The sequence below is a fragment of the Phalacrocorax carbo genome, chromosome 3 (assembly GCF_963921805.1).
Source record: "Phalacrocorax carbo chromosome 3, bPhaCar2.1, whole genome shotgun sequence".
Taxonomy (NCBI): domain Eukaryota; kingdom Metazoa; phylum Chordata; class Aves; order Suliformes; family Phalacrocoracidae; genus Phalacrocorax; species Phalacrocorax carbo.
In genome coordinates, this window is record NC_087515.1 from 71,381,476 (window position 1) to 71,409,255 (window position 27,780).

Sequence of the window (27,780 nt, forward strand, 5' to 3'; positions counted from 1 at the left end):
AATAACTTCCATTCATAGTGTCTGTTCTGTTCCTAAGCTCTAAGCAAAATCATGAGTTCATAAATTCTTGGGAATCAGAGATGCAATAATTCTGCTGTATTTACCACTGAAAGCAAAACTGAATAGCCATAGACTGTGAACTCCACCATGTTGGTTTTTTTCCCCACACATTTGTCCTTTTCCTTTCATTTTGAGCAATATGTCACATTTTGGCTGACTTTCCACAGACGTTTTAACTGGTTCCAGAACCAGCACTCTCTGTATCTATGACGACTGTTTCTACCTTCGTAACAGAAACATTGCTGTTTCTCACCACCCACACAAGCAATTACTTGTTTTGTTTAATTTCTTATCCCTCAGTATTTTCTCCTTTGCCACCCAAATGTGTTAATAATTAAACCTGACTCACAGTTCACTTGTTTCAAGGGCTAAAAATTGGAGGCAGAATGCTACAATTTAGCATGACTTCCCTGCAAAGTTCTTATTTCTTAATGACCTATACTGGAGCTGCTGTGGAACCTGTTTACTAATGTTTACACTCTCTCTGTGTGCATGCCATACGTTACTCCTGCATGTCCATTTGCGTTTCCCCTTTAGCAAGCTCCTCACAGTGCAAAGTTTGACAGTACATTTGCTATGTGATAAGTAAAGTGGAAAAATATAAAGCTGGCACTGAAAACATTTCCAAGAGATTCAGAAATTTCACACTGGATTCTAAATCCACGTCCAAACCTATGAAGATTTCAGGAGGACAAATCAAAGATTTCTTAACCATTTCTCTTCTGTGACAAGATCAATCAACTTACCGTCAGGTAACAGCAATAAAATAAGGAATCCTGGGATCATCATCATGTAATATCTATTGCATGGGCTGAAATCTTCTACAGTTCTGTGATATCTAATGCTCTAATCTAGCATGATTAATTTAATCCTCATTCAAAAATACATGTAAAACATATATTATTAACTTCAAACAAAGTCCATTGGAGTCAATGGAACTTAAGTACTTGCTAAGCATGCAATACCTGGCTCAAGAAAATGCAATGCCAAATGTAATCCTATTGAAGAATAAACTTTGGGGTTTGGTTTTATTAAATGTGGTGGGTACCTAACAGACAGTACCCATCAAAACTGAAATCCACCACCAGTGTTTGCAATGATGTAATGAAATCTCCTCTATGAAAACAATAGACTAAGAAGAAAAAAAATATTAAGAGGTTAAAAAAACTTCCTAAAGCAGCAGATTATGCTGCCAGAGAGATGTTACCTTTATATCTATATACTTCTTTATAGAAATATAACTTAATTTTCTCAGTTTTAAAATGCTAATAATGTAAAATATTTGTAAGACACTCACAAACTACAGTAGGGAGTGCTGTAAAAACACCTATTTTGATTAGATTAGATGTGTCAGATAGACCAAAGGTTGAAATATTTGGTCATGGAAAATTTACATACGTTAATATTGGAACTAAACTACTCTTTCACCTGTTAGCCTAGGATGAGGTACACAGCAGGTTATACTGCAGATGCTAACACAGATGTTGACTACAGTATGCTTATTTCTGTTCAGTGGATAAAAAACATGATTTAGTTTTGTAATCAGCTTGCCTTTTCCATGGGAATCTAGTCCATGTAATAAAAACAAAAAGCAAGACCTCAGCTAAGTTCTGCATCTGCAGTGTCAGGAGACTTTGAAAGGGAGGAAGGTGTTGACACAATAGATACTGATTATTTTCAGGTTCTAATACAATTACTATTACAGTTATGCTGTTGATTTGTTGTTGTTGTCATTTCTTTTCATTTACCACAGGTGAAAAAGCATCCTATCAGTGCTACTTTCAGCCCTTAACAGCAAATTCTTAGCTGGTACATTCAGCAAAGTTCCACTGAAAGCAATAGCTTCCCACGTATTTATACAAGGGCTATAATCCAGACAAGGATTTTAAATCCTCACGCCTGCTGGCCTGTGATAACTGTGTGATCTTTTTGTGACATGTTGTATCTGATACAGGCTAGACATTTAATAACTTGTATGGCATCTAATATGTCATCTTGTTAGAAAAGGAGACAAAGCTGAAAAGACACTTATCTGCAAGCTCTTATTTTAAGATAATCAATAAACTCTTCCATAATAATTGTATCCTGGCAGCATTCAAACAGCAGACACTGGACAAACAGAGCTGCAGTGATCCCTCTCTGTTCCCCAGGCAAATGAGGTAAAACTTCAGAGGAACTGTCCTGCCTTCAGAATCATGGAAAGAAGCCAGACAGGGAGCATCAGCCTCTGAGATCTTTCTGCAGTTATGATCGGGCTTCTCTGTGCTGAGCCTCTGCACGGCCATGCTTTTCTCTTCTGTTCCAGCAGTGTCTTTCAGCATGCTGAGGGTGTGCATGGGGTGATGCTCCTGTTCCCAGTCCCTCCAAGGAGTTTGACATCCCCAGGAAACCATAAAAAAAGTCCAGTCTGACTTAGTGCATGGTTATTAGGTGCTAGGATCTAAATGGGGGATTGCTTTCAAAATGGGAGCTTGGTGTATGGCCACTGTGTGTCCTCGCCATAAAACACAAGAAGCATCTCCTCAGTTCAGCGTTACTCTTGCCTTTGTCACTGTGATTGCTATGTTCTTTCCTTAATTTTTAACTTTTCTCTCCAAGGTACTATCTCATCCCACCGTTGCTGTATTTGTACACTGTTTAGCACCATAAAGCACATTCTTGGTTGGCTCTTAGAAATTACTGTAACAAAAGTGATTAATAATTATATTAACAGCAGCAACCTTTCAGACCATGCATTTTACTGGGTGATAATTCAAATCCCAGCATTCTGCCAAGAAAGCTTAGTTAAACTAAAAGGTGTGAAATTAGTCTGCAATTTTCCAGAGAACGTATAATTTATTACTTGAATAAGCAGGTGATAATGCTCATAAATGCATTTTCAAAATTGCAAATGCATAGAAATAAAATTTGGTGGACTGGACTTTTTAACTTCACAATTAATCAAAAGATATTTATGTAAATACATTATTATTAAAAAGTTTGACTCCAACATCATACAAGGCAACTTCTTAATGCATTGGCTACTAGATATCAAGCTTAACAGTAATACTTTGATCTTCTGCTTTGTTTTGGTGAAGATAGTATGTGTTTCTCTTGTTTAGGCTGTTTCATAAATCATATGAAATTAGATGCGTGCATGGCTGCTTTACCTACTTGAATAATCAACACAGTGAACTAAGAATATTATACATGAATGTAGGATTTGCATTCAACTTCAAGAAATATTCAAATGTACATGATTATAATCATGGAGGGTTTTTTTGTCTCTCAGCCTTGAAATTTCATGCTTCTGAAGGTCATTTATGAGAATACTACCAGGAAGAGAAGATATGGGGAGCAATGTAAATTAATTTGATACATTGTATAAATATTTTCCAAAGTGTTTTTGCAACGTTGACCAGATATGTTTATTTGGTAAGATGTCTTCAAAATTCCTGTTGCAAGTGCACATCCTCCATTGATCAGAAATGCAAAGTCATCATTCTTTTTATGAGGGGTAGAAAGCTCAGTAGGCAAACATCCTTTCACGTTGTAGGTTTGCATTTAAATTTGATTTAATTTAAAAAGATAAGTTGTCTTTGTTGACCTGTTTTAGGTCTGCATCAAATTCCAGTGGAAATCCTCTTTTCAGTCAATCATATTGTGGATCACAATTTAGAGCCACAATTCCCCAAACATGTTCATAATTATCTTCATGCCTAAGTAGTCCTGCTGATTTCAGTGTTTTATGGATATGTAAAAACTGAAAAGAGGCATGTAGGTGTATGTAGGCTGCTTCCTTAGCTGTCTGAATACCTCTGTTCACTTCTGCAAGCCTCTCATGACTCCACACAGCTGTCTATTCACAGAAAATCGAAGAATGGGTAGTTCAACTACTTCAATGAATGAGTGAAGTGAAAAACTTCTAATTAGATCTTGCATTAGTATCAACAGTAACCTTTTTTACCCTTAACATTCTTAGTATCTTTTCACAATATTTGTGAAACTTGCTAAAGACTGTAAAAAGTAATGAAATAGTGGTATGTTGTACTCATTTTTGCTTGCAAAAGGGTCTTTAAACTTCTAAAGAAAAAGTTAGCAATGAATATTCAGTTATGCCTTGCATTTTGTGGGTTGCAATTCTTATTGGAATTACATTCAGGTCATATATAATTTAGTTACAGCAAAACTGGACAAGTGTTTATTGTGGGAAGACATATAGAATTACATAAATGGCGAGAGAAAACTTAAAATTAGAGAAGAATTTTAAAATAAGTAGCTAGCCAAAATGCAGCCACTATTGTTTAAAATACAGTTTATTCCCTGGATTAGTGAAAGGAAAGAAAGAAAATTTCAATTACCACTATTATCTGTTATGTATATTAAAAGCTTTCCATTTTCACTGGTGACAACCACAGCGTGCACACAACCGTTGACTAGAAGCCTTTCATGAGGAATAGATTAATAGCATTTCTCCCTCTGGTAGATATAAATATTTCATCTATAGCTCAGGAAAACTCCAAGTAGTTAAACTGTTAACAATATAATTCCCCATTCTCCTACCATACTACTCCTCCCAGAAGTTTTGCAGTGGGAAAGGCTTACAAGGGTGGAAATCAGCTTTCACTGCAACATACCACAGTCATTATACACCTTCACTTTCTAAATGCTCCTTTTCCTATGGTCTTGTTCTTGCTACATGTAATTAGAAATGTAACTGAAAGCAGTGCAGTCTAGCTTCAAAAGGAGGCGTATTAAGATGGATTCAACATGGCTGTATTATCCAGATCTTTATGCATCCTGCTACAATCCTGTCCCTAAAGCTATGATAGTAAGCCTCTTTTCACAAGAGCTGATGCAAATCTCAACCACCTAGACCAGTTTGAAATGGGTTTTTAATTTTGGTATAAAAGATGAAAAACAAGTAATGTGAGTCCTTGAAGGTTTTCAAGACCTCAATTTCTCCAGTTCAGTGTTGACCATGCTTTGAGCAGGAGGTTGAACTAGAGACCTCCTGAGGTCCCTTACAACTATAATGTCTGTATAATTCTGTATTGTACTGGCCTTATTATGGCATCATGATGCTGTCTGTGTGTTGCAGTACACATGCCCATGTTCCTCTTTCCTTCTGCAGGCTGTTTTCTTTTGCAGATATTTTCTACAGAAAGTGGTAACAGTCTTCTCTCATCTTTCTTCCCAATAAAAAATAAGCCTTTAACACACATCGACTGAGCTGTAGGAAACCTCCAAGTGACTGTCCTGGAAGAATTTGGAAGCTCAAAAGAAGTGGTGACTGTGAACTAATTCTGTAACTCTGTTTAAAGTGGCACCCACCTGCTAAATTGGTATTAAGAATGAAATGTACCTTTTCACTTTTTTTATTTTCAAAATTTTATTGGGCCTTGAGCCATAACAATACGGCAATTAATGGCATTCTGCTAAAAAAATAAAGGGGTGAAACCATGCCCCACTCTTAAGTTGCATTGAAGGGCCTTCTGAGTTAACCCAATTTTAAGGAAACATTTGCTCACTTAGCTCAGAAAAATTAAAACAGAGATACAATGATGGTATTGCATTACTACTTTATGTGCTGTTGGCTAAGAAAATAGCACACCTTATCTATGCTAGACTGATAAACTAACTAGTCCTAATGGGCATTAGACCTTTGAAGACTGCCATAAAAAAATAGCCTTCTACTAAAAAACTAATTCTCAAAAATCCCTTTGCTTTTCATGTTTGACTTCTCAAGTAAACATTCGTAAGCGTAAATGTTTCCCAATAAGTGGGTAAAATTCGTTCCAAATACCAGAGAAATTAAACTGAAAACTACGCACAAGCATATTCATGAATATTCCTGACTGGTTTAACACAGCTGTCACTGACATTCAGCACTCACCACTCACCCTGGAGCTTCAAATAGATTACATAAAATAGATGGAGAGACAGATGATAGATTATTCATTTTAAGTCAACCCCTACATTTCTTATATTTCTCTGATATTTGTACTTCCTTATGATAAAGATTACACTGTAATGATATGCAAACTGTCCTCCCATTCAAGTATAAAAGCAGGGTCTGACTGTGACTACCTTGATAGATTTAAATGAGATGGGAAGCATAAAGTGTTATAGTTACCTAGTCTAAGATGCCACTGAAAAAAAAAACCAAACCAAAACCAGCAAAAAAATTTCCCACAGGATGCTTAACAAAGCTGTCCAAAAAAAAAACTTCCCCATTACACAAAACGAGATTTGACATTTCAGATTAGTTTTCAAAGTGTATTGGAGAAAAAAATACAAAACGCTTAAAAAGTTAACAACAGAACAGAAGTTGTCAGGAACGCCGTATAATACAGCACCAGCACAGGATAGGTAGGAGCAATTCAGAGCCTATAGAACCTTAAATCTAATTCCCTCATATCTTCGATGAGCAGTCACTAATGTATTGAGTTATTCTATTTTCACCTACCACCCTGTCCACATAGCTAGACTTGAAATATCTTGGTAGAAAGTAATTCATTGTCAAAACAAATGTATTTCCAAGTCAAATTTAATTTGTAATTAAATTAGGCTTCTAGCAATAGCAACAAACCAATTGAAAAATGCTAGTGAATGTTCAGATCCCACATTTACTGTGTTCACAACTATTTTCCAGTTCATTGGTTTGTACTTACGTTACTGCAATGTTTTGCCTGTCCCTTTTTATTGACGATAAAATCAGTATGGTAAAATCTTTGTATCCAGATGAAGCAGGAATAGTGGAAAAACCCATGACATTGAGTGTTTTAACCAACTGATCTCTTTGAAGAGAGCCACAACCACTCAATATAAGCAAATTAAGTAAAACAAGAATAAATTTTAAAAACACATAGATAAATATATTTGCAATGCATAACTTTGGAAAATAAGTAATTCTGAAGACAGGACATTTCCAGTTTTTCAAAGTACCCTTGACGTGTCGGTCAACTTATCTATATAGGTTCATTCAACATTTTACAGAATTAAAATTATATCCTGTCCATATGATATTTTCACAAGGCAACTGCAAATTTTAAGAAAATCCCCAGTTCTCCTTGGGTAACTTAAGTTTGCGTTCTTATTTAAGTGCCTTGCCTGAGAGCCTATGTTCTTTACAAAAGGATTTTTCTTCCTTTGAAAGGTGAGATTCTAGGTACCCTTCTCTGAATGTGCAGAGCAGCAACTGGATGGCCGGGAGACCTGTGCAGCCCCTGGGAGATGGCGAGGAGAATGTGGATACCTGCCACCAGCAGAGTATGGGTGTTATCACCAGCCAGAGCTCAAGATCGCTCTGGTGACACACAGAGAGAAAAACCTAACTCCTCTGAAGACAACAAAAAAATCCTCATTGATTTCAACACTGCCAGTACTTCCTTGGCACCTCTGTTTCCCAGATGGCAGAAAGAGATGAACCTGAGTGTCCTGTCTCTCCCACCAGTGGAATGAAGACTAGTTTAATGGGGAATGCAACACTGTTTTTAAAATCTCTGGTTATTGTCATACATGAACATATGCAATACTGCCCTGACTTAATCAGACCTTTCTGGTTCCTAGAAACTCTTAGTGATATAGTTTGTACAGGAATACTTCTACTATGCAGTTACATCTTTTAAGGTGCAATGGAGCATATAAGGATTAAGACTTCTTTACCTCATTTCATGATGATTTTGCTAGTTTTTATGTAATTTAACGTACAGACTTTATCTTCAGGTCCAAAAAGGGTGTCAGTGGCTGTGCTTCAGACGTTGCACTCACACTATTTAACTTATTGTAACTTCCAGCTTACATTAATTATTACTTCTCACACCAGGCTTAAGACACAAAAATTAAATATATGTATTCAATGTTCATATATTGACAATTTTTCTTAAGCAGTAACATGCCTACCGCATTTTTATGGGTAAGTTCTCCAGAGAGGAATAGTTTATTCACAGTTGTGTACAGTGTATGCCTTTTCTTAGATCAGGCCTTCTGAGGCTTTTTAGACAACAACATGTAGGTTCTTTTTTTTATCCTGTGACTTTCTCTAAGTTCAGAGTGGACTGGATTTTGTTTCCATTTTGCATTTTGTTTGACATTATACATTTTTGCACTTTGATTAGAGATTGCATCTCTAATCTAAACTAAAATATTGATTCCTAAATTTCTGTCATAAATCTAACTCCTGTGCAGTACCCTGAATAAACCTAAATATCAGTTTTAGGTCTCTGAAAAATACACGCAGTTTTGTTTGTTTGCGGCCTTATCAGTATCTGAGCTGAAATGTAGACTGTTGAACAATGCCTATTTTGTAGAATCAGCTATGCTAGAATTTAATTATCAAATGGTAGAAAGTCAGTGTCAATAAAGTCATTTTCTGACACAGAAACAGCGACATATCTTAGAAGCAGACATGTATCGCAAAAGGCTGCTTATTCACACTGTCTATACTTATGTGAATTTAACAATGACATTTTTATGAGGGCAAAGAACTGTCAATCAACCTAAGACATGCAGGCAAAACCACTGATAATGCTAGCAATTAAATTTATTACCAGGTTAAGTCTCTCAAGACAGAAATTGGATCTAACCTTTTTTTACAGAGTACAACACATCAAGATGAAATCCAAAATTGGATTAACTAGTACAGCAAGCGATGCAGAACCCAGGACCTTTGTACCCTTTGTATCACCAAAAACATTTCAAATCTATGAGCAGGTGTTTCAGCAAGGCAGAATGTTGCTTCTTGTTTCACAGAAAGTAGTAGTGAGTAGTTAAAATCAAACTCAAAAGTAAAACCAGTGACACACTTGTTTCAACATTAAATTTCAAATGGAACTTGCTCTTCAGGCAGATGCATAGCTAAGGTCAAATATGCAGAGTGCCCAGTGCCACAGGCTATGAGTAACCTTTTGGGTCTTATACATGGGTCCCTTCCAACCTAAACCATTCTATGATAGAAAAGTTTTGAAGATTACTTTAGATCTAGACTAGAAATGCCAAACTGCTTAACAGCAGACAGTTAAAATCAATGGTGCCACCTTAAAATTCATGGGTTTATTTTCAGATTTATCACTGATTTAAAACATTTAAGAAAGGAAACATGGCTGCAATAATTGTGCTTGTTTATACATTAGTTACAGAATGTTATTGTTTAACAAAAATTTTTATCTAAGGATCAACACCTAGAATCTTCCCAAAGCTGGTGATTTAATTAACTTGGAAACCTCTGTAGCTATTTCTAATAAGTGCTGTATTTTTCTGGTTGGACAGTCAACCCACCACAGCTAAATGTTGGGGTTTTTTTGATCCATAATGTAAACAAAAGCAATCAAAACACCTATTGGTCTCAGAGCAGAAACACCACAGAATCTTTAAGTGGCTCATTGTCTGAATAAAGCAAAATGAAAACCAAAATTCGTTATCTCTGCACTCACTTAAAATTGATACTGAAATAGCTGAAAAGAGCTGTAGAGCTTCATTAATAAATAAATAAATACAAAATCTAATTAACCATATGACTGGAAATAGTGAAGAAACTGCAGATAGGAACCAAGCTGAGCAGCAGCACCATTGGTAGCTTGAACTGGTATAGAGGGAATCATAGTGTTTACTTGTAAAACTACAATGTTACTGTTCTAGACTTGTTTAGAAGTAAAATTTATATTGATATGCAAAATTCTATCCTTAGAGACATTTATAATTCAAACTGTACCTGGTGAGTTCACAGCACATAAAATACTGATTCACTGTGATCTTTATTATTTTAAATTTATTATTTATACTTAAGTTTATCCAACATGAATGTATGTGACATTAACGTCTATGCCCAAATATGCACAATAACCCATAAAACCAAACTGCAAATAAATAGTGCCCTTGACAGCTAAATTACAGAAACAGGAAACTTTTGGAACATGTTTAATAGTGCATTTTACAGCTCTACTTATTGTTTATCTTGCCTTTCAGTGTCATTCAAAAAATGTATCTTCATTGGCAATCCTACTTATAGCAACAGGCAAAGCTTGAAAAAAGTAGTGTGTCCATTTTCTTGTGGAGCTTCAGGAGTTGAAAATCATAATGGAAACATTAAAAATTGAAAAAGATAAATACAGATGGGAAGTAAGAAACATATCTGAAATTCTGAAATGAAGATTTGTGACAAGGAGATTTACCGAAAGATTTTTATATAGGTTCTTGTTTGGAAGGCAAAAAAGTCACATTCGGAATATGACTGAAGAAAATCATCTCCATCTTCTCTCTAAATTGGAAATGGTGATTTGTAAATTAATAGTGTTGTAGTGATCCTCAATGCACCCTTCCTGAAGCAAAACCTCAGGATGACAATGACACTCACAAAAGAAGAGAACCATTCACATTGCCTAGAAAAAACTACTGGAAAAAAAAGTTAAGGAGAGAATCCAGGTGCTGGCAGGTCATCCTGTGCAGAGATATAAACTGACTATGACTGAAGTTAGCTTCACTTGAATGACTGAGATTGCCTAAATCTTAATCAGTTGGCCAAAGCAACAACTGGGTTTCAGTGCAAAATATTGGTAAGTACTGTTATCAGACCTAATTTAATTTAAAACGGACAGCTTTGTTTTAGCTACATGCAGTACAATGCCATTTTAAATATACATGTAAAGACTAGTGGCTGAATCAAAGTGGAGAGAATAGAGGAAGACAAAGACAGGAGTACAGAAGGAGCTGGAATAGAAAGAAGAGCGACAGCAGAGCCACTGTTATGCAACTGTGCCCAGAAGCAGCTCTGAACCTGCAGCCTGTTGCAAGGAAAGGCAACGAAGAACAGGAATGTGAGACTTGGATAGGTAGTTTGGACCAGAGGTGATGTTTCCCATTCTTTTCTAATGCTTATCTTATTGTGGTATAAGCTTGTAATTAAAATATGTTAATCTTTTCCTGGAAAGAGTGCAACTACAGGTCCCAGATGCCATCACAACAGCCACTGAGTCTGACAAAAGAGTTATCACAAAGACAGCATGAGGTGTCAGCAGACTTTTCCCTTGGTGAGAGAGATACTGTCCAAAGATTGTTTTATTACTCTTTTTTCTTACAGAAGTATTCCACACTGTTAAGTAGCTGTGATCCCAATCTTTATTCCTAGACTTTACAGAGAGTTTGTGGCATCTTTATGTTTGCAGGATGCAGTGGATAAAGCACTGGCTTGTAACTTGAGAAAAATGGATTCACATGTTGATCTCTCACAGCCTTTCCTCTGGTACTGAAAAAATACCTCAGTCTTTTAGTGTTTCAGTTCCCACTTTGTAAAGCAGTAGGGGAGTAATTCTCTACTTCAGTAGTGTGACACAAGGACAGAGACATTGAAAGTGCTGAGGTGGACAGATACACCATGAATGCATGCTATAACCACATACAAGATAAAAAGATAAAGCTATAGCCTCTTAGACAAGTGAATGTCAGCAGTAATAGATATATGCCAGCTAGAAAAAATACTAAATAAACAATGTGGAAATCCATAGAAACAGGTATGGGAGCAACTGTGGGTAATACAAGGAAATCTGATTACTCTAATAAAGAGAGATGCTTGGCACTGAACTACAGGGGTCATCTCAGAGCAGTGGAAACATTACCTTATCGTTGCTTGATTTTTAATTATCTCAGGGGGACCAGAACAATTGGGTTTTTGAGAGAATTTTAGTGCTTTCAACTGCAGTTTAGGTAGAGGTAGTAAAACTCATGGATTTTCTTTCTAATCTTTTCCTCTAAGTATCTGTTAAAAACATCATCAGTTAAGTCATTCATTCTCCATGCTTTTTATAGTATTTCAACTACAAAGTGCCAATTAGCCATTATTTTAACAGAAAGGGGTGCTTGTTCTGAAAAAAAGAAAAAGTCACAAAATCTGTAGAATAAAACCACTCATCATTATAGTGACAACCCAAAGGGTCTATTTGAAAGAAAGAGAAAATGAAATGTAGAGGAACTTCATGTTTTGGCACCTTTCCAGGGATTCTGTTAATGAGGCTTCTGGTTTGAATGAAAAGAAAATACATTAGATGTTATTAGCATTTCTACATGGAACTTTACTCCTCATGGAGACTCCCTGGAAAACCATCTTCTTTTTCTGTGGAATGGATGAGGTAGAGATATTTTGAACAGCCACTTTTTTAATGTGAATAGGATTCATTGAAAGGGGATAAAAGCATTAGGAAAGGATGTATGTAGCTGAATTCTACACCAGTTAAACCTGCTATAAAACTAATAGTTAAGGATTTAAATTAAAAATATCAGACAGCTTCATGCACTGAACAGTTTCTGCATGAAATTTCCTGGAAATCAATGCTGTACTTCATTATATGATGCAAATTATAATTTTCCATCTTCTAATGCTCAACATATATATCACTTTAAGAAACAGTATTAGCTAAGTGTCTTTAAAAGGATTTGTTATAACGGAAAACTTAAAAAACATTCTGAAAATTGATGAAAATCCATCTCAATCTAAAAGAAAACAAGACTCCAAGCAGAAGTATTGTTGAAGTAAACTCTGTTCTGGAGTCTTGTCCACAGTACTTTTGACCATATTTTCTCAAAACATCCCAAATTAATTTTCAAGATTCAGTGTCTTTAAGAAGCTAATAGATTTCATGCTCAAATAAGTGAGAAGAGTTTATTGTGTTTTCAAAATATTTACTATTTAAAAGGCCTCTTGGAGTCTGACAGCTTCTCACTCAATTATCTATGATGAAACTCCAGAGGGCTGGTACACTTTTTCTCTTTAGAACTCTAACAGTAGGGGACTTCTGAAAAAGTAATGTCCTATACAAAACTTGGAGGAAACAGAGACTTAGGATCTCTTAACTTGGATTGTTTCCTTTTTATGTCTTGACTAGTTCTCTGATCAACAGGGTTTGTTTTTTTTTTTTCCATTGTGCTTTCCTAGTGCTGGCAGACTAACTGTCTGGGTACTCTTTAATCTTGAAAGAATATTTTATGCTTTCTTAAGAAGAAGTTGGGTCAGGTTTTCTGAACAGAGAAGAAATTTCCTTTTCATAATTTCCTTTAGATTAATCCTTTTGTACCTCAATGCCTCACACCTAAATATGTTCCAGTGAAGAGAGCAGATGAAAGCAGTCAAATTTTACTCAGACAATTTCTATGACAAAAAAAAAAAAAAAAACATTCCCTTGTGTGGACTTTATTCTAAATAGTATGAAAGTTTTAAAGTTAAGAGCCAAAAAAGGCAGAAAATGCCAGAGAAATTTACTGTAGGCTACCTTCTTTCATATATTTCCATACAGTCAAGACAGATACACTCTGTATAATATTATACTGGAAGTGATTCTCCAAGATATTTGCCCAAGGCTCAGCTGAATCTCAAGGGCTGGAGAATTTGAGATCTGTTGAGATTTCTTGCAAGTTGTCAAAATATTTCTAAAAAGAGAAGTCAAAATCAAAAGACCATTGTAATAGAAGCCTAGACTAGCTTTCTGGACTGATTATCAGGTAAAAAAGCAGACTTGCTGTTTTAGACTGATATTTAATACTCCACCAATAAACTATATAAACTATATAAATGAAGGCACATTTAAACCCACAACATACTAAAATCTAATCTTTTAACACAACAGCAAAAGCACGCTATTAAACAGCATACCTCTCTGTGAATTGAAATCTCTTTTCAGCAAATGCTGTTTAAAGTCCAAAAGGCAGTCTTTTACCTACATCCCTACCAATTTTTCACAGCATCTGACAGAAGTGAGCAAAACTCTCCAGTAAAACAGCAGTTAGCAAAATTTACAATGGTCATTCTTATGGAGGTAGCACCCAGTAGTGAAAGACTGTAAAAACAATCCCAATCTCTACTCTTTTAAGACACCCAAATTGTTATCAGTAATCTTTTATAAGAATTTTTAAGAGAAAAAGTTGTAATAACATGCTCTTGCTTCAGGTATTTCTGAACAAGGAGATATGTTAGAAAACACTGACAAGATCTGGAAGAGGACTACTGAGAAGGTGACCAGGACAAAGGACCTTTTTAGGAAGGTGAGCTTCAACAAACAGCAAGCATCCCTCAACCAAACTATTTAGTACAAATTCTGTAATGAAAAGAATGTTAATAATATTGAATATTTATCACAGAAAGTGCTAAGGAGGATTCACGTTGCTATTCATGGCACGGAAAGCATTTCATGAAAGTGCCCCTATGAAGTAATTACTATACCATAAAATACCAGTGCTTCATTTAGCATCGATTTATCTGGCATAATGAAAATGAAACCACACATGAAACTCGGGGTTAATTCAGGGTCGAGGTGGATTCTCCAGCACTGTAACAGTCTTAATTCATGTTATGATTTGGAGCTTTACTGGAGTGTCCCAAAAATGGCTCTGCAATATTCATTTTGAAGGTTTACGAGTGTTGTTTTAAGTTTTGTATTTTTATTCTGTCCTTTTTTGTTTGTCCTCATATTCTTGGTTATGCACTTTGCTTTTCAAAGCTTTTTCTTCCTTCAATACAATCCTATGCTGTATTATAATTTTAGTAATTTTCTTTAATTTACTTCATCAGACACAAACTCTCAGATAGACGCTTATTTTAGTTAACCATCTCTTCTAAGTAGCCATATGAGCGTGCTGTTTCTTCTTTGCTTTGTCTCCTTTTAAATTTAGGAGTCTCTGGGGATCCTAAACTATGATTAATATTTTATTCCCCATTTTTCACTGGGATGAGGACTAGTTATGAATGTTTGCTTCCCAGTATTTCCTGAGGCACAGTGACCACTAATATTGTACTCACCATTTTTTGATGACTCAGATATAATTATTTTTTAACAAACTCATCTGATTTACTTTCAACAGAAGGCAAACCTTCTATGTGACTAATTTTTAATCAACACTCCCAAGAATAAAATAAAGTAAGCACTGAGGAACTGTTTTGTTAAAGTTTGGCCTAAATGGAATGCTTTAATCTCCTTGATCTTGTATAGTTTGTATTTTCTGAATATTTTTGATCTTTCTGTTTGAAAATGTAATGGCAGTGTGCTTATAGTACTGTGACTTGAAACTACTGGGTGAATATCTCCACTTAGTTCTTTCCCAAGTGTAAGAACTTCTTTATAAACATGCACTTCCCAAATAGAATAGCTATTCTGTCCTCCCTGTTTAAGGCTCACACTTACTACATAGTGCTTAATTTCTGGGATTCTACTATTTGGGGAAATTACTATTCTTTCTAATTTCTTGTCATTGAGACACATCTCTTTTTTTTGTTCTGTTTTAACTTTTCCAGAGCATATATATATGGATTAGCTCTGACTTTTTAACCATTACTTAAGTTTTTACTGACACAGATTTTTCTACTAACATGGACGTACAACCTCTGTGGTCACATACTTCCTGGTTTTGATCTGGCCTGTAAGTACTAAAATACAAATCAACTTGCATCATGGTATTTTCAGCCTGACTGAAACCAATATATCCTGGAAATTTTACACTGAGAACAGCATGGATAATGAAAAACGTTTCCTACAAGTACCATTTCCAATTTGATGTGGATTTACTTCAGCCTTGTTCAGCTTGCTTTCTGGTTCATTTTGAGCGATATTTTAGTAAATATAGTGTCAGGATATTCTAAAAAAAGAATAATCATTCTATTGCTGGTATTAATGATATTTGCAGAAAAGAAATTCTGTTTTTGCAAACACACTTGGGCCAGAAATGCGAGTTTAAGAGGCTGGCCTTCTTTGAAAGTTAAGTAGATATAATATCTATTTATTTATATAGCTAACTCTTTTGTTGCTTAGTCTACAATTAAAATTACCAGAAATCTATGCTGAGTATTAGCAATATTGTTTTCAGTAACTGAATACATTGAAAAGCATAGATACAAACTACAGAATAAACATTCACATTCATTATTATCCATGGCAAACTACTGAATCAAGGAATAAACTGAGGAATATCATCATGTGTGCTTGAACGACATGTTAGCAAACAAAACATCTTGCCAATGGCACATTTTGAAACAGAATCAGTATCCTGATTCAGAGTCTCCTGTGGCAGCCAACAGACAAAGCTGCTACTAAAATGTTCAAGGTCTTTATTTACTTAAATGTACTTAGAATAACACTGGGCATTAGCTCAAAATGATTATGCAGAAGGTTATTGCTTACATCCCCAAATTATCGTTTGCTTAGCAAAGGTGTGTAAATCATAGAAGTAGTTTGTGTGACTACGTGCCTCCTTCGATAAATAAATGTCTACATTTTAGCTGCAACACAGTAAATCATCACATAAGTACAATTAAGGGGAAGCACTGAATGATTTGTCCCAGGATTGAGACAAAAGTACTTCCTGAGAAACCCCTTTATAGAGAGCAGTCTCAGGGAGGAGTCTGACTTCATAGACTTCAGGAGCTTTTTGCCTTGCAGGCTGACCAGAATGGACAATGACCATTCCATTTCACTTATCCTCCTCTTTATTAAATAGGTTAATATTTTTTTTTTCAAATAGCTATAAAGAAAACAAAAGTAAAATATATTTTTTTAAGAATCCCTGTAGTGAGCTTGAGTACACGCACTTTCTTATTTTAAATAAAACAAGTATCTGGAAAATAAATCAGATGTGGTCAATAAGGTAAATTAAACTCAGAAGAACTCAATTATTACAAAATGTTAAGCAGAATCTTTTTTTACTATAAATAACTATTTCATCAGGAAAAAGAACTGAAAACTGGTTCTTTGACAAGATTTAGCAAAACAGTCTCCTGAAATGTTTTCTCACAAAAAAATTCTGGCCAAATCATTGACTATACAGAGTCTGTCTTTAAAATTCAAAAAAGTAGCTCAAAGAGCACGGCTCTAGAACTGTAGATTCCTGTCATTCTTGGCTTTACAGTTTTCTATGGCATGGTTTATATTGTTTGATGGTATCCTGGTGTGTACATATGACAGATGAACTGCTGTTACACTTTCCTGTAATGCTTTAAACATTTAAAAACATGGAAGTTACTAAAGTGCAATATACAACTGAAACACTCAAAACATACCTCATGGTCTCAGGGCTACCTGTCATGTAAGGCATTCAGTAGATCCCACCAGGGGTGTTGAAGCCATTGACAATGTCTAGTCTTTAAAAAGGCATAGATTAACTCAGTTATACTCTCTGGAGCCTAATGGTTTGGCAGACTGATGATGCTGCAGGAAGCTCAGACATAAGGTAATTGCCTCTTTCTCTTTTTTAATATATATCAGCAATTACATGTTAAGTAATGTACCAGTAATAATCTATCCTTTTCTCTCAGACTTAATGTGACCAGGTATTATGCTGTACAAGATTCTTTTTGCTCTTAAAGGTTGCAAATTTGCTTTGTGTCAAACTGAGATCCTTGTTCTCTTCTGCCAGTATATTGTGGTCTGTATGAGTCCCTATTATGTTCACTGTTATTAGGGAGTGTTACTATTATGTCTAAGAAGCAAAAATACTGGAACAGAATAAATTAATCCCTGGGAAAATGTTAGTAATGTTGTTGCCCACTGCATAATTTTGCTTCACACACAACCAAAGTCCACTTGAACTATGCTATAAATAGATCATTATGAGAAAACAATTTGTACAATCTCCTACTATCACAGGTTTAAAACAAGATAACTCCTTCTGGATTAAAAGTTTTCTCTCTTACTGGTATTGGATCTTCACTTTATGCCTAAGGTAGGAGTATTTATTCTTCAGTGCAAATGCTCTTTCGCTTTTTTATCACTCCTGCTTTGTCTATAACACTGCCCAATGAAACCTACAGAACTCTAAAAAACTTCTCTTTGTTGCAACTAATTGTAGAAGTAAATATAACAGGTCTAGAAGGTACAAATAAACAGTGGAAATTACAGTGGAATCTACCTCCCAGACATGACTGCTCTCAAATTATTATATTTCATAATTCACTTCAAAGTTTTTCTGTGTCTTTATGTCACTGTCAAGCTCCACTAGACATTATTTTCTTCCCATGGCAGTGAAGAAACAAAGTACTTAATTTTACAGTGCTAACTCTGTAGCACTGGAGAACCACAGGTGGGCTGCACCTGTCAGGGGGATTCCTCTGTTTGGAAAAGAGAATGACATTCAGTACAAACCGGACATTTTGTCCTTATATATTCTGAGAATGCTTTCTAGAAATGGTAAGAAAACAGCAGAATGAGATTGCCAAGGTTTTCCATAATGCAGGAACCAGAAAACAGCAGTTCATTCAGTGGCATTTCCTTACTTTTCTTCTTTCATAGCACCATATAAAAACAGAACGGTTTGGTCAGAAGAGACCTTTAAAGATTATTTAATCCAACCCCCCTGCCATGGGCAGGGATATCTTTCACTAGATCAGGTTTCTCAAAGCCCCATCCAGCCTGATCTTGAATACTTCTAAGGATGGGGGACCCACAACTTCTCTGGGCAACAGTTTCCTTCCTTATGTTCAATCTAAACCTATCCTCTTTCAGTTTAAACCTATTGCCCTTTGTCCTGTCACTACAGGCCCTGGTAAAAAGTCTTTCTCCATCTTTCTTGTAAGTCCACTTTCTATATTCCAATGCTGCAATAAAGTCTCCCTGGAGCCTTCTCTCCTCCAGGCTGAACAACCCAAACTCTCTCAGCCTTTCTTCACAGGAGAGGTGTTGAATTCCTCTGATCATTTTTGTGGCCCTCCTCTGGATGTGCTCCAACAGGTCCATGTCTTTTCTGTGCTGAGGTCTCCAGAGCTGGACACAGTACTCCAGGTGGGGTCTCAGGAGACTTGAGTAGAGGGGCAGAATCACCTCCCTCAATCTGCTGGTCACATTTCTTTTTATACAGCCCAGGATACGATTTTTGGTCTGCAAGCACACATTGCTGGCTCATGTCCAATTTTTCATCCATCAGTACCCCCAAGTCCTTCTCCACAGGGCTGCTTTCAATCAATTAATCCCTCAGCTTATATTTATACCAGGGCTGCCCTGACCCAGGTGCAGGACCTTGCACTTGACCTTATTGAACTTCATGAAGTTCACATGGGCCCATTGCTCAACCTTCTCCAGGTCCCTCTGGATGACATCCCATCCCTCAGGCATGTCAACTGCACCACTCGGCTTGGTGTCATCTGCAAACTTGCTGAGGGTGCACTTGATCCCACTGTCTATGTCATTGGTGAAGACATTAAGTACTATTGGTCCCAGTATGGACCCTTGAGGGACACCACTTGTTACTGGTTTCCACTTGGGCATGAGCCATTGAGTATAACAATTTGAATGCAGCCATCCAGCCTCTTCCTTATCCATCTAACAGTCCATCTAACAAACCCATATCTCTCCAATCTAGCAGCCAGAATATTGTGAGGGACCATATCAAAGGCCTCACAAAAGTCTGGATAGATTACATCCATAGCTCTTCCCTTGTCTACTGATGCAGTTACTCCATTGTAGAAGGTCACTAGATTAGTCAGGTGACTAATAATCCATAGCAGAGCAAGGAACATGTGCTGAGCATATCAGCACATCTGGAATCCCTCTATAGAAGGAATGGGGAGAAACTGAGCCTCCAGACAGAGCCCTACCCAGGTGAAGAACACTGCTTCTTTCCAGAACCCTTAATAATTTGCATTGGTGTTACCTCTCAGGCATTTGCATTGATGGATCCTGTGATAGCACTGCTAAAAAGCACATTTACATCTCAGTCATTACACTGGCTAACCTTTGTTCCTACTGAAATCCTTATTCTCTGTTTCAGCATAGTGTTGCTAAGCAGGCCTTTTATCATTATTGTTTTCACAAAAAAAAGGCTTACTTAATTACTATCTTTTGAAAAGACAGTCATTCCCACCCTCAGAACAGATGTTTCACCTCCTGCATCAATTGCTCATTTATTGGTAAATGGCTTAGGTTTACAAGCAAAAAAATTATTGTGTTCTTGCCAAACCTATATTAAGATTAACCTCTCTGATGATATTAAACTTCAATTTCCTGTCCTCTTTGTCCACCACAACTCCTGCATCCCCTATAATTGGAACTACTTTCCAAGGCCTGAAACCACACAGTCACCTGTTCCCCTCATCCACTTATAAGCTTCCCTGTGACTCTTGAGAGTTCAAGGACACACTTTAACTTGTGGTGTCCCATCTGTCTAAAACTTATTTCCTCTTCTCCCTAAGCCACTGAATCATTTCTTTAAATCTCACCATAAAACCTCCCTGCTCTCTTTAACCTATGATTCACAACCTCTGGAAAACATTTTTGTGATATCCTTCATGAAGCATGCGCAGTAAAAAGGAAATTTATTGTAGTCTGGTTGAAGCAAGCTATACTTGAGGTGCTAATGTGACTGGGGATTAAGGGTCCTACAGGGTCCAGTCAAGATAGATTGACCCTTGCAGAATCTATTGAAGTCTGAGTATTTACATTCACTCACCTGAAAACCTCATAGTTACACCCTTGCAGGCTTTAGGCTGTTGTCTTTCTTCTTGCCCTTGAACTCATAACTTTATTCCTGATGTCAGATGACACCACTGAGTTTTGTCCAGCCTCAATAAGGTGCCTATTCCGCACCCAGTAGAACTGAAGAAAAGGATGCAGGCCCCCTATCTCTCCCTCCAGTGACCAGTACCACTTCCCCCATCCTGACTATAGGTACTCTCCAAAGAGAGCAGCAGTAGAAATTAAAAAATCACAGCACTCCTCTGTTGATCCAACTAAATGAATGATGAAAGTTTCATCATTGTTTCCTTATCTAAGCAGTCTGTGATAGATGGCAGATTCAGCTGTCTATTATAAAATCTGAGCAAGACAAATAATTGGATCTTAGATTGGTTCCATCCAGTTCAATGAGAGGATACAGGGAGGCAAACTCACAAAGCCAGATGGGCTACACAGTGAGGGTGAGGGGGAGCTCTAAGAAAAGATATGTGTGAAAATTAGTAGGGTGGTGTGGCACAAACAGTATCATCCAGAAACTCATGTGAATGGTACCTATTTATAAGGCTGGTATTCCTCCCCATACACAATGCACTCATCATTACAGCAGGTAATTTTCTGTACTCCTGTTGAAAAGGCCATTTAAATCTAGCTTTTTTGTTTAGCTCAGCTAAGCATTTTATGCTTATGCTTGGTTTTATGCCTTGAAATAGTCTTGGGATGGAACTTTTTACGCTATTTAACTGACACTTGCTTGAACTGTGTTTTTTTATTTTCAAGCCTTTTGTACTGGTCAAAGCACTAGAAATGGAAGAAGAAAGCTCCAGTTCACATTCATGTGACACCCAGGGTTGTGACTAAATCTTGAAGGCTTGCAATATATTTTTCAATGTTGATACATTTTGGAATATATTAAATTGTGTGCATGCATAGAGGCATTATGCATATGGACACATGTTTTCTGCATATAAGAAATAAGACAGAAACACAGACATAAATGTCAATGTGTTACTGTTAGCATCACACTACTGCAATACGGATGGTAGCACAGGGGTACAAGCAAAACCTTTTTATCTCCTGAGCGATTACTGGTATATGAGGGTACAGTGTAAGAGGAAATGGACTTTGCAGAAGCAAGTACAGATTCGGTGGAGTTATTTTCATTTGACATTAAAATATAGTTGTGTACGGGCACATCTTTTTGACTGCTGTCTGTCTCTGAAAAGTAGACAAGCTTTAACTGAATTAGCAATCAATTTTGATAGAAATATTGTTATGCAAATCTATTTCTAACAAAAGGTGTTCTGAATGATGGCTTTCAGATTTGTTATTCCGTCTTTATAAGCCTACAAATGGGGAAAAAACCAAACCCAGAGCATGAAATGAGGATTTCATTAACACTGTATTGTACCAGAGAGTACAGCAATAGTGAGTGTGTATGAGGGGTAGCTGAATAAGGAAAAGAAATGGATTAAAAATATAAGTGTCCAAATCCTTGCTTTTATTCTGGAGCCCTCAGTCCATAAGCATCAAACCTGCATTTCTTACCATATTCTTATACTTCATTTTCAACCTGGTCTATAATTTCTAAGAGTGATATACATAACAGGCACTGCAACAACGATGGTTAATAACAATAACGAGTAACTAAAATAAATCATGGCCCTGTTAGAGATGCCCTGTATATCTCAGAAAGTTATGGCTAGCATTTATTCTAGCTCTAAAACCCTGTAATTCTGAGGATGATGTAATTCTTTAAACTGACTTAACTTCCTGAAAGTTCATATTATCATGTAGTTTGTGATCATACTGACTTTCGACTTTTGTAGGTTGTTACCACTTACTTAATTATTGCAGGTGTCTCAAAAGCATAACTAATGTAAAATATTACAGAAGAAAGTTAAACCAAGGTAAGATTTCCATTTGATTTATAAGCAATAGAGTTTGGAACTTTTTTTTTTTTTTTTGAACATGCACATCAGAATAAATAAATAAAATTAAATACTCACTCCTGTTATGTAACGAGGTCTATACTGGATGGTTCCAAATAAGCCAAGTATGACTACAATAATGTGTATAAAATTTGCCAGGATGGGTGCCCACTGATAACCAAGGAAGTCAAATATCTGCCTCTCGAGCACAGAAACCTATGATTAAAAAGCAAAAGCATAAATAGATTAGAACAGACCAGAAAACATCTGTTAGGGCATTTCCCCTTCCCATACCCAAGATAATTGCCCTGAGTTAAAAAATTACTTCCATCAGCAGTAAAATGAAATGAGTTTGCAATGTTTCACCTTCTTGTTTTAATGAAAGCTGCATTTCTCGCTGACAGTTTACTGAGTTATATGCTGTTAGCTAAAATATTCATGTGGGCAATTCTACTGAGATACTAAACTGTTCACTAGTATGGTGTGTTTGCAGGAGGAGAAACACAAATAATTTTGTTATATACGGTAACGAATGCTATAATATTCTAGGGTATCGGTATCGGTGCTGAAAGTAAGTGGCAGGTTTATGACCTCTTCTCAGCTACTTTGCTTCCCTTCACAAACACCATCCTTCAGCCTAGTCCTGTCTCTTTACTTCCACTATTTACCTACCTTTTGGTTTTTGTTCTTCCCTCTCTGCCCAGATACCCTGTCAGTGAGCTTTTGCCCGTAACCAAACGTGTGCAACTTTTTGACCTGGTTCTACTGATAATTACTCTAGTTTACCTCCTCCCACTGTTACAAACATCAGCAGAAGTATAAGCTGTTGCCCAAGACTCTACATACTTAACCTTAAAAAGTGAATTAAGGGGCAATCTTGGGCTGTTGATAACTGTTTTCAAGCAATAACATTCCAAGCAGATAGATCAGAAAGTAGAAAAACATCATTTCTAACAATATCAGTAGAAATAATTTCAGAATTAAAATAGTAGGTATCCCTTAATTAGTATTCAGACATTATATCAAAATACAGCCCAACCCATAGGCTGAATAGCATGTTTTGATAAAAATAATATTGATGTGAATATTAGAAGGCAATGTAATGGTGAAACAAATTTAAAAGAAACGATAAGGAGCTTCTTTGACACCATCCCAACAATTTCACTAACTGGAACAGTGAATAGATGACTTCCATGAAAATGCGAATGATAAAAACAAAATAAAAATAAAAATAGTAATGACAACAACAACAGCACCAACACCACACACACAAAAGAAAGAAAGAAAAAGCAGGCTGCTTCTTTATAAGTTTCATTAATGACGGGTGACTATTTACTCAGTCTATATTACCTTGTGGATTAACTGAATTAGGTGTATCTGCCACAAACTCCATTCATTTAAAAAATAACACCTTCTGAGATCAAGTACTAAATGAATAATTAACTACTGTTCACCACTGTTCTTGCATGATATAGCTATGGGAGAATTTTTCAGTTTTCATGCCACAGTCCACTGCCACACCAACATTTGCTTTTTGAAATTAAGTAAGAAATCTTGCCATTAAAAAGACAGCCTACACTCACACCAGCACTGTAAATTTAAAGAGTGTTAATTATATAGTACTTACTGGCATCTGTTGATCTTTAAGACAGGGATTCTCAAAATAACCCTGGGGAAGTTTGTCAGCCATATCATTCTGAATTTGGAAGGTCAGGATTTCATGTCAACCACTGAATTCCTCTCTACAGCAAAGATTCCCTTCATGCAATGCATCCAGCTTATAGTCAGTCTTGGTATTTTGCCTAGCATTTTATTTTACAGGTTTATTGACAGAAAGAGATTTTGGTCCTACTTCTTCCAGGATCTCAATGAACTGATATGTGCTGTCCTACAACTCTCCAGAGCAAAGCAGCATCACAGAGGAGTTCCCAGAATCCCAAGACACAATATTCTAATGGTGAAAATGTGATGAAGAATGAAAAGGAAGGCCAAGCTATAATAAGAACGTAATGAAATCTTAGACTCCCTGTTCCTCTAAGTTTATCAGTAAGAAATATTTCCTTGACTACTGACATAATCGTTTATATAAAAAAGACCAACATGTGGCATAAAGATGTGTTATGGAGGTCTGTGTGAAGTCTATCAAGGGTATCGTCAAATGACCTGCTACACCTAAGGTACTGTTAAGCAGGTAACAAAAGGAAAATGCTCACTCTGAGCACAAAACTCTTATTTTCAGCAGCTGAACGAAGGTTAAATGACAATAGCAAACCAGTAGCAAAAACAGTCTAGACTGTACAAGCTTCTAGTACAGTAACACTAGGGATCCAGCAAGCAAAAAAATACAAGGAATGACGCAAATCATTCAACCAGTAGGAAATCATACAGTTAGGTATGCCAATTATAGAGGAAAATTGCAGCACGTTGTTAAATACACAGAAATGTAGAAAACATAATACTCCTGTTGTAAATTTAAGTTAAAAGGACACTGCACTATCATGCATCAAGCATGTTTCGAGTTTTTTTTGGTGAAAGATGCAGTAGATCCACCAAAGTAATTTATGGGGCTGTGCTGGATAAATGGCTATCTCGTGTCAATCTTCACTTCCCACATGCCAATGTACTACTTTTTTTTTGTTTGTTTTGACTAGCAATTTCTTCAGTACCAAGTAATCACTCCCTCAGATTTTGTGCCCATGTTGAAACTTCAGGTGGGGGCACCTACCGGAAAACACGGCACAGAGGCAGTGCGAAAATATTGGCTGTGCAGAACAAGGAGACGAGTCTGCACGACCCCTGTCCCCGTGTATCTACCTCACGTTTGCCATAGGCAAACTTGCTATTAGACTTTCTCCTGCCACTTCAAGGAATCAGCTGTGTGTGGGGCCTGCTGGATAGGTGAAATGGCAGCGTTCTGGTAGGCTGTGCAGAGATAAAATGCAGCTGCTGTTTGTTAGAAGATCAGACTACTGCAGCAAGGTGTATAGCAGATATATCAAATAGAAAATATAGGACAGAACGAGACCTTTATTCCCACTTCCTGAAGAGAATAGGGTGGAGAGAAAATAAAAACAACCTACAAACACACAGAAAAACAATATGGACTTACTACGTGGCGTTACTAAAAAAAATATCTCATTGGGTCTGTGTTTCTAAAAGAGAAAAAGTGAAAAGTAGGACACAGTACTGACAAAATCTATTAAAACAGTATTATGTAGCTTCCTCCTCTTCCACAGATGCTAGAATCATAAGGGATTTCCTTACATAGCAAAAGAAAATATAGACCTGATTTTGGAAGATTTCTTTCCTTACCTTTAAAAACTTAAAAATTTTGGTTAAACAACTGCACTTCTTTCTCCAAATCATATCCAGCAGCTTCAAATGTTTAATGATGTTTCAAGGACATTACAGAAAGAAAAGGTCTGACAAAGAAATATTAATCTTTAAAGTCTAGGAATAGGTAAAGAATTGTCCATTTTCTTCTTCTTCTGGAAACAAGAGTTTAAAATGAGAATAAAAGAGGAAAAATGGATGCTTTGGATGAAAAAGTACACTATGGTAAGAAAAGAAAAATATGTTTTAATTCAACTCCATTTTAATAATGTAGTGAATCCAAAATGTAGGGTTATGAAGAGTCAGTTCCTAATGTTAGAAAATGAACATCCACCGTGTCATCTTCTAAGGCTTCCAAAGAAATAAAATATCATAGACAGATTATCTTACGTGATCACTGATAAAATTATAGAAGAGTTAAATGTAATTACAGTGAACCATTTTTACTAATGCATTATTTTTTCCAGACTTCTGCTAACCATTTTAAAAATAAATACAAAATAAAATCAGCCTATATATTGTCAAGTTGGAATAGTGCAAACTATTCCGAGATTCTTGTCAGAGGCTGGTTGTTAATAGGTTAACAGTGTTACTGACCTTGCGGGATCTAAGAATTGAATTTCCAGATAAAGAAAACCATTTTGAGATGATTCTTAAAGTATATGATTGGACTAAAATTTCAGACATGAACCACAAAGGAGAAACCAGTCAAAAGATGATTTATAACACAAACTCCATAACGGAAAATGACAAAGTGCTTTCCCTCGGAAAGCTCCTTGAGAAGAAACTCAACCATAACTACTTCACAATGATGCAGAATCAAAACTTTGCATTGACATAAATTAAAGTGCACACAGGCACACGCGTACAAGCGGGTATGTATGGCCCCGCCAGCCAGGGCCCTTGGACAACACACACAGCTCAGAGGCACCCAGTACGCTGTAGGGTGGGGGAGTGGGACAGGGTCACACTCAGTGACGGTCTCACCAGCTGAGTCATGGTAACAGGCCCTCAGCCCACTCCAAAGGAAGAAGAGAGTATTAGCTTAAATTGCAGTGAAGGAGAATTAAGCAACCATGGTTTATATCAGGACTGGTGCAGGCTAAGAATGAGCTACAGAAATTAAGCTCTAATCAGTAACTCATTATGTCCCCTCAGCTCAATTGTGCTGCATCAGATGCCCACAGCTTCTAATCATTTGCTCGTGTTTTTAGGTTAGACGCACTGTCTTTTAATGACTTTCAGTTCTTGGTTTTATGGCATAAGAAGTTAAAAAGAGCCCAGTAAATACAAGTATTTTGGGCCTGTGTCTTATGAAAGAATTCTAATGCTAAAGCCTACCTGCACCACATCTAACATCCCAGCTAACTGTCCCCCAGCACTATCATCGTTTTGAGACAGAATGCATATATTTGTGCCATTCCTTTGAGAGGTTCATTTAATTTTTCATCAAAATTTCAGATAGTATCCTGAGATACAGGGCCCAGTTACTCAATGAATTCTCCACAGTTACCCAGCAGAAAAACAGAATAATATTTTGAAAGTCAAATCCATACAAATACACCTATACATCTGCAAGTGTGCATGTGCATGTGAGTCAAGTCCTTTACTGCAAGACAGCAGGGAAAGAAAAAAGACTTCTTTTTTTTTTTTTTTTGTAAGATGAAAGGAAAAACTAGAATGAAGTTCTGTGAAGAGCTGTGGACACAATGGTGTTCTCGGCGCATCTAATAAAAATCCATTGCAAGCACAGGTAATTCCAGTTAAAATCAAGAAGGAATTAGTTTTCAACTGTCCGCTGGTTCCTTAAAGGAATCACATCTATAATACTAAGCCCCTGTCCTTAATCCACTCGATGCTGCTGAGAGAAGGAATAGGCCTTCACCACACTTGATAAGAAGGTAATCATAGTTTTTAAAAATCCTGTGTAGGACCACATCCCTGCATCATGTTGTGTACAAGTGGATTTCTGCTGTGACCTACTGGGGACAGCAGGGCTCTCTGTGGGTATGGTACAGAGTGTATTCTACTCTCAGTCTCAGCTGCTGCCTTCTCTAACTGAA

At 36.6% G+C, this 27,780-nt stretch overlaps 1 protein-coding gene across 2 annotated transcripts in view; it reads right to left on the reverse strand.

Moving 5' to 3' along the window:
* NKAIN2 (sodium/potassium transporting ATPase interacting 2) overlaps positions 1 to 27,780 on the reverse strand; it is a 549,848-nt gene that overhangs the window by 282,306 nt on the left and 239,762 nt on the right. For both annotated transcript variants that reach the window (XR_010372212.1, XM_064447366.1), the window contains exon 2: positions 22,463 to 22,600. Coding sequence is in view for 1 of the 2 variants with exons in the window: in XM_064447366.1 (XP_064303436.1) it covers positions 22,463 to 22,600 (138 nt within the window). In the remaining variant the exon portion in view is untranslated. The remainder of the gene's footprint in view (positions 1 to 22,462; positions 22,601 to 27,780) is intronic.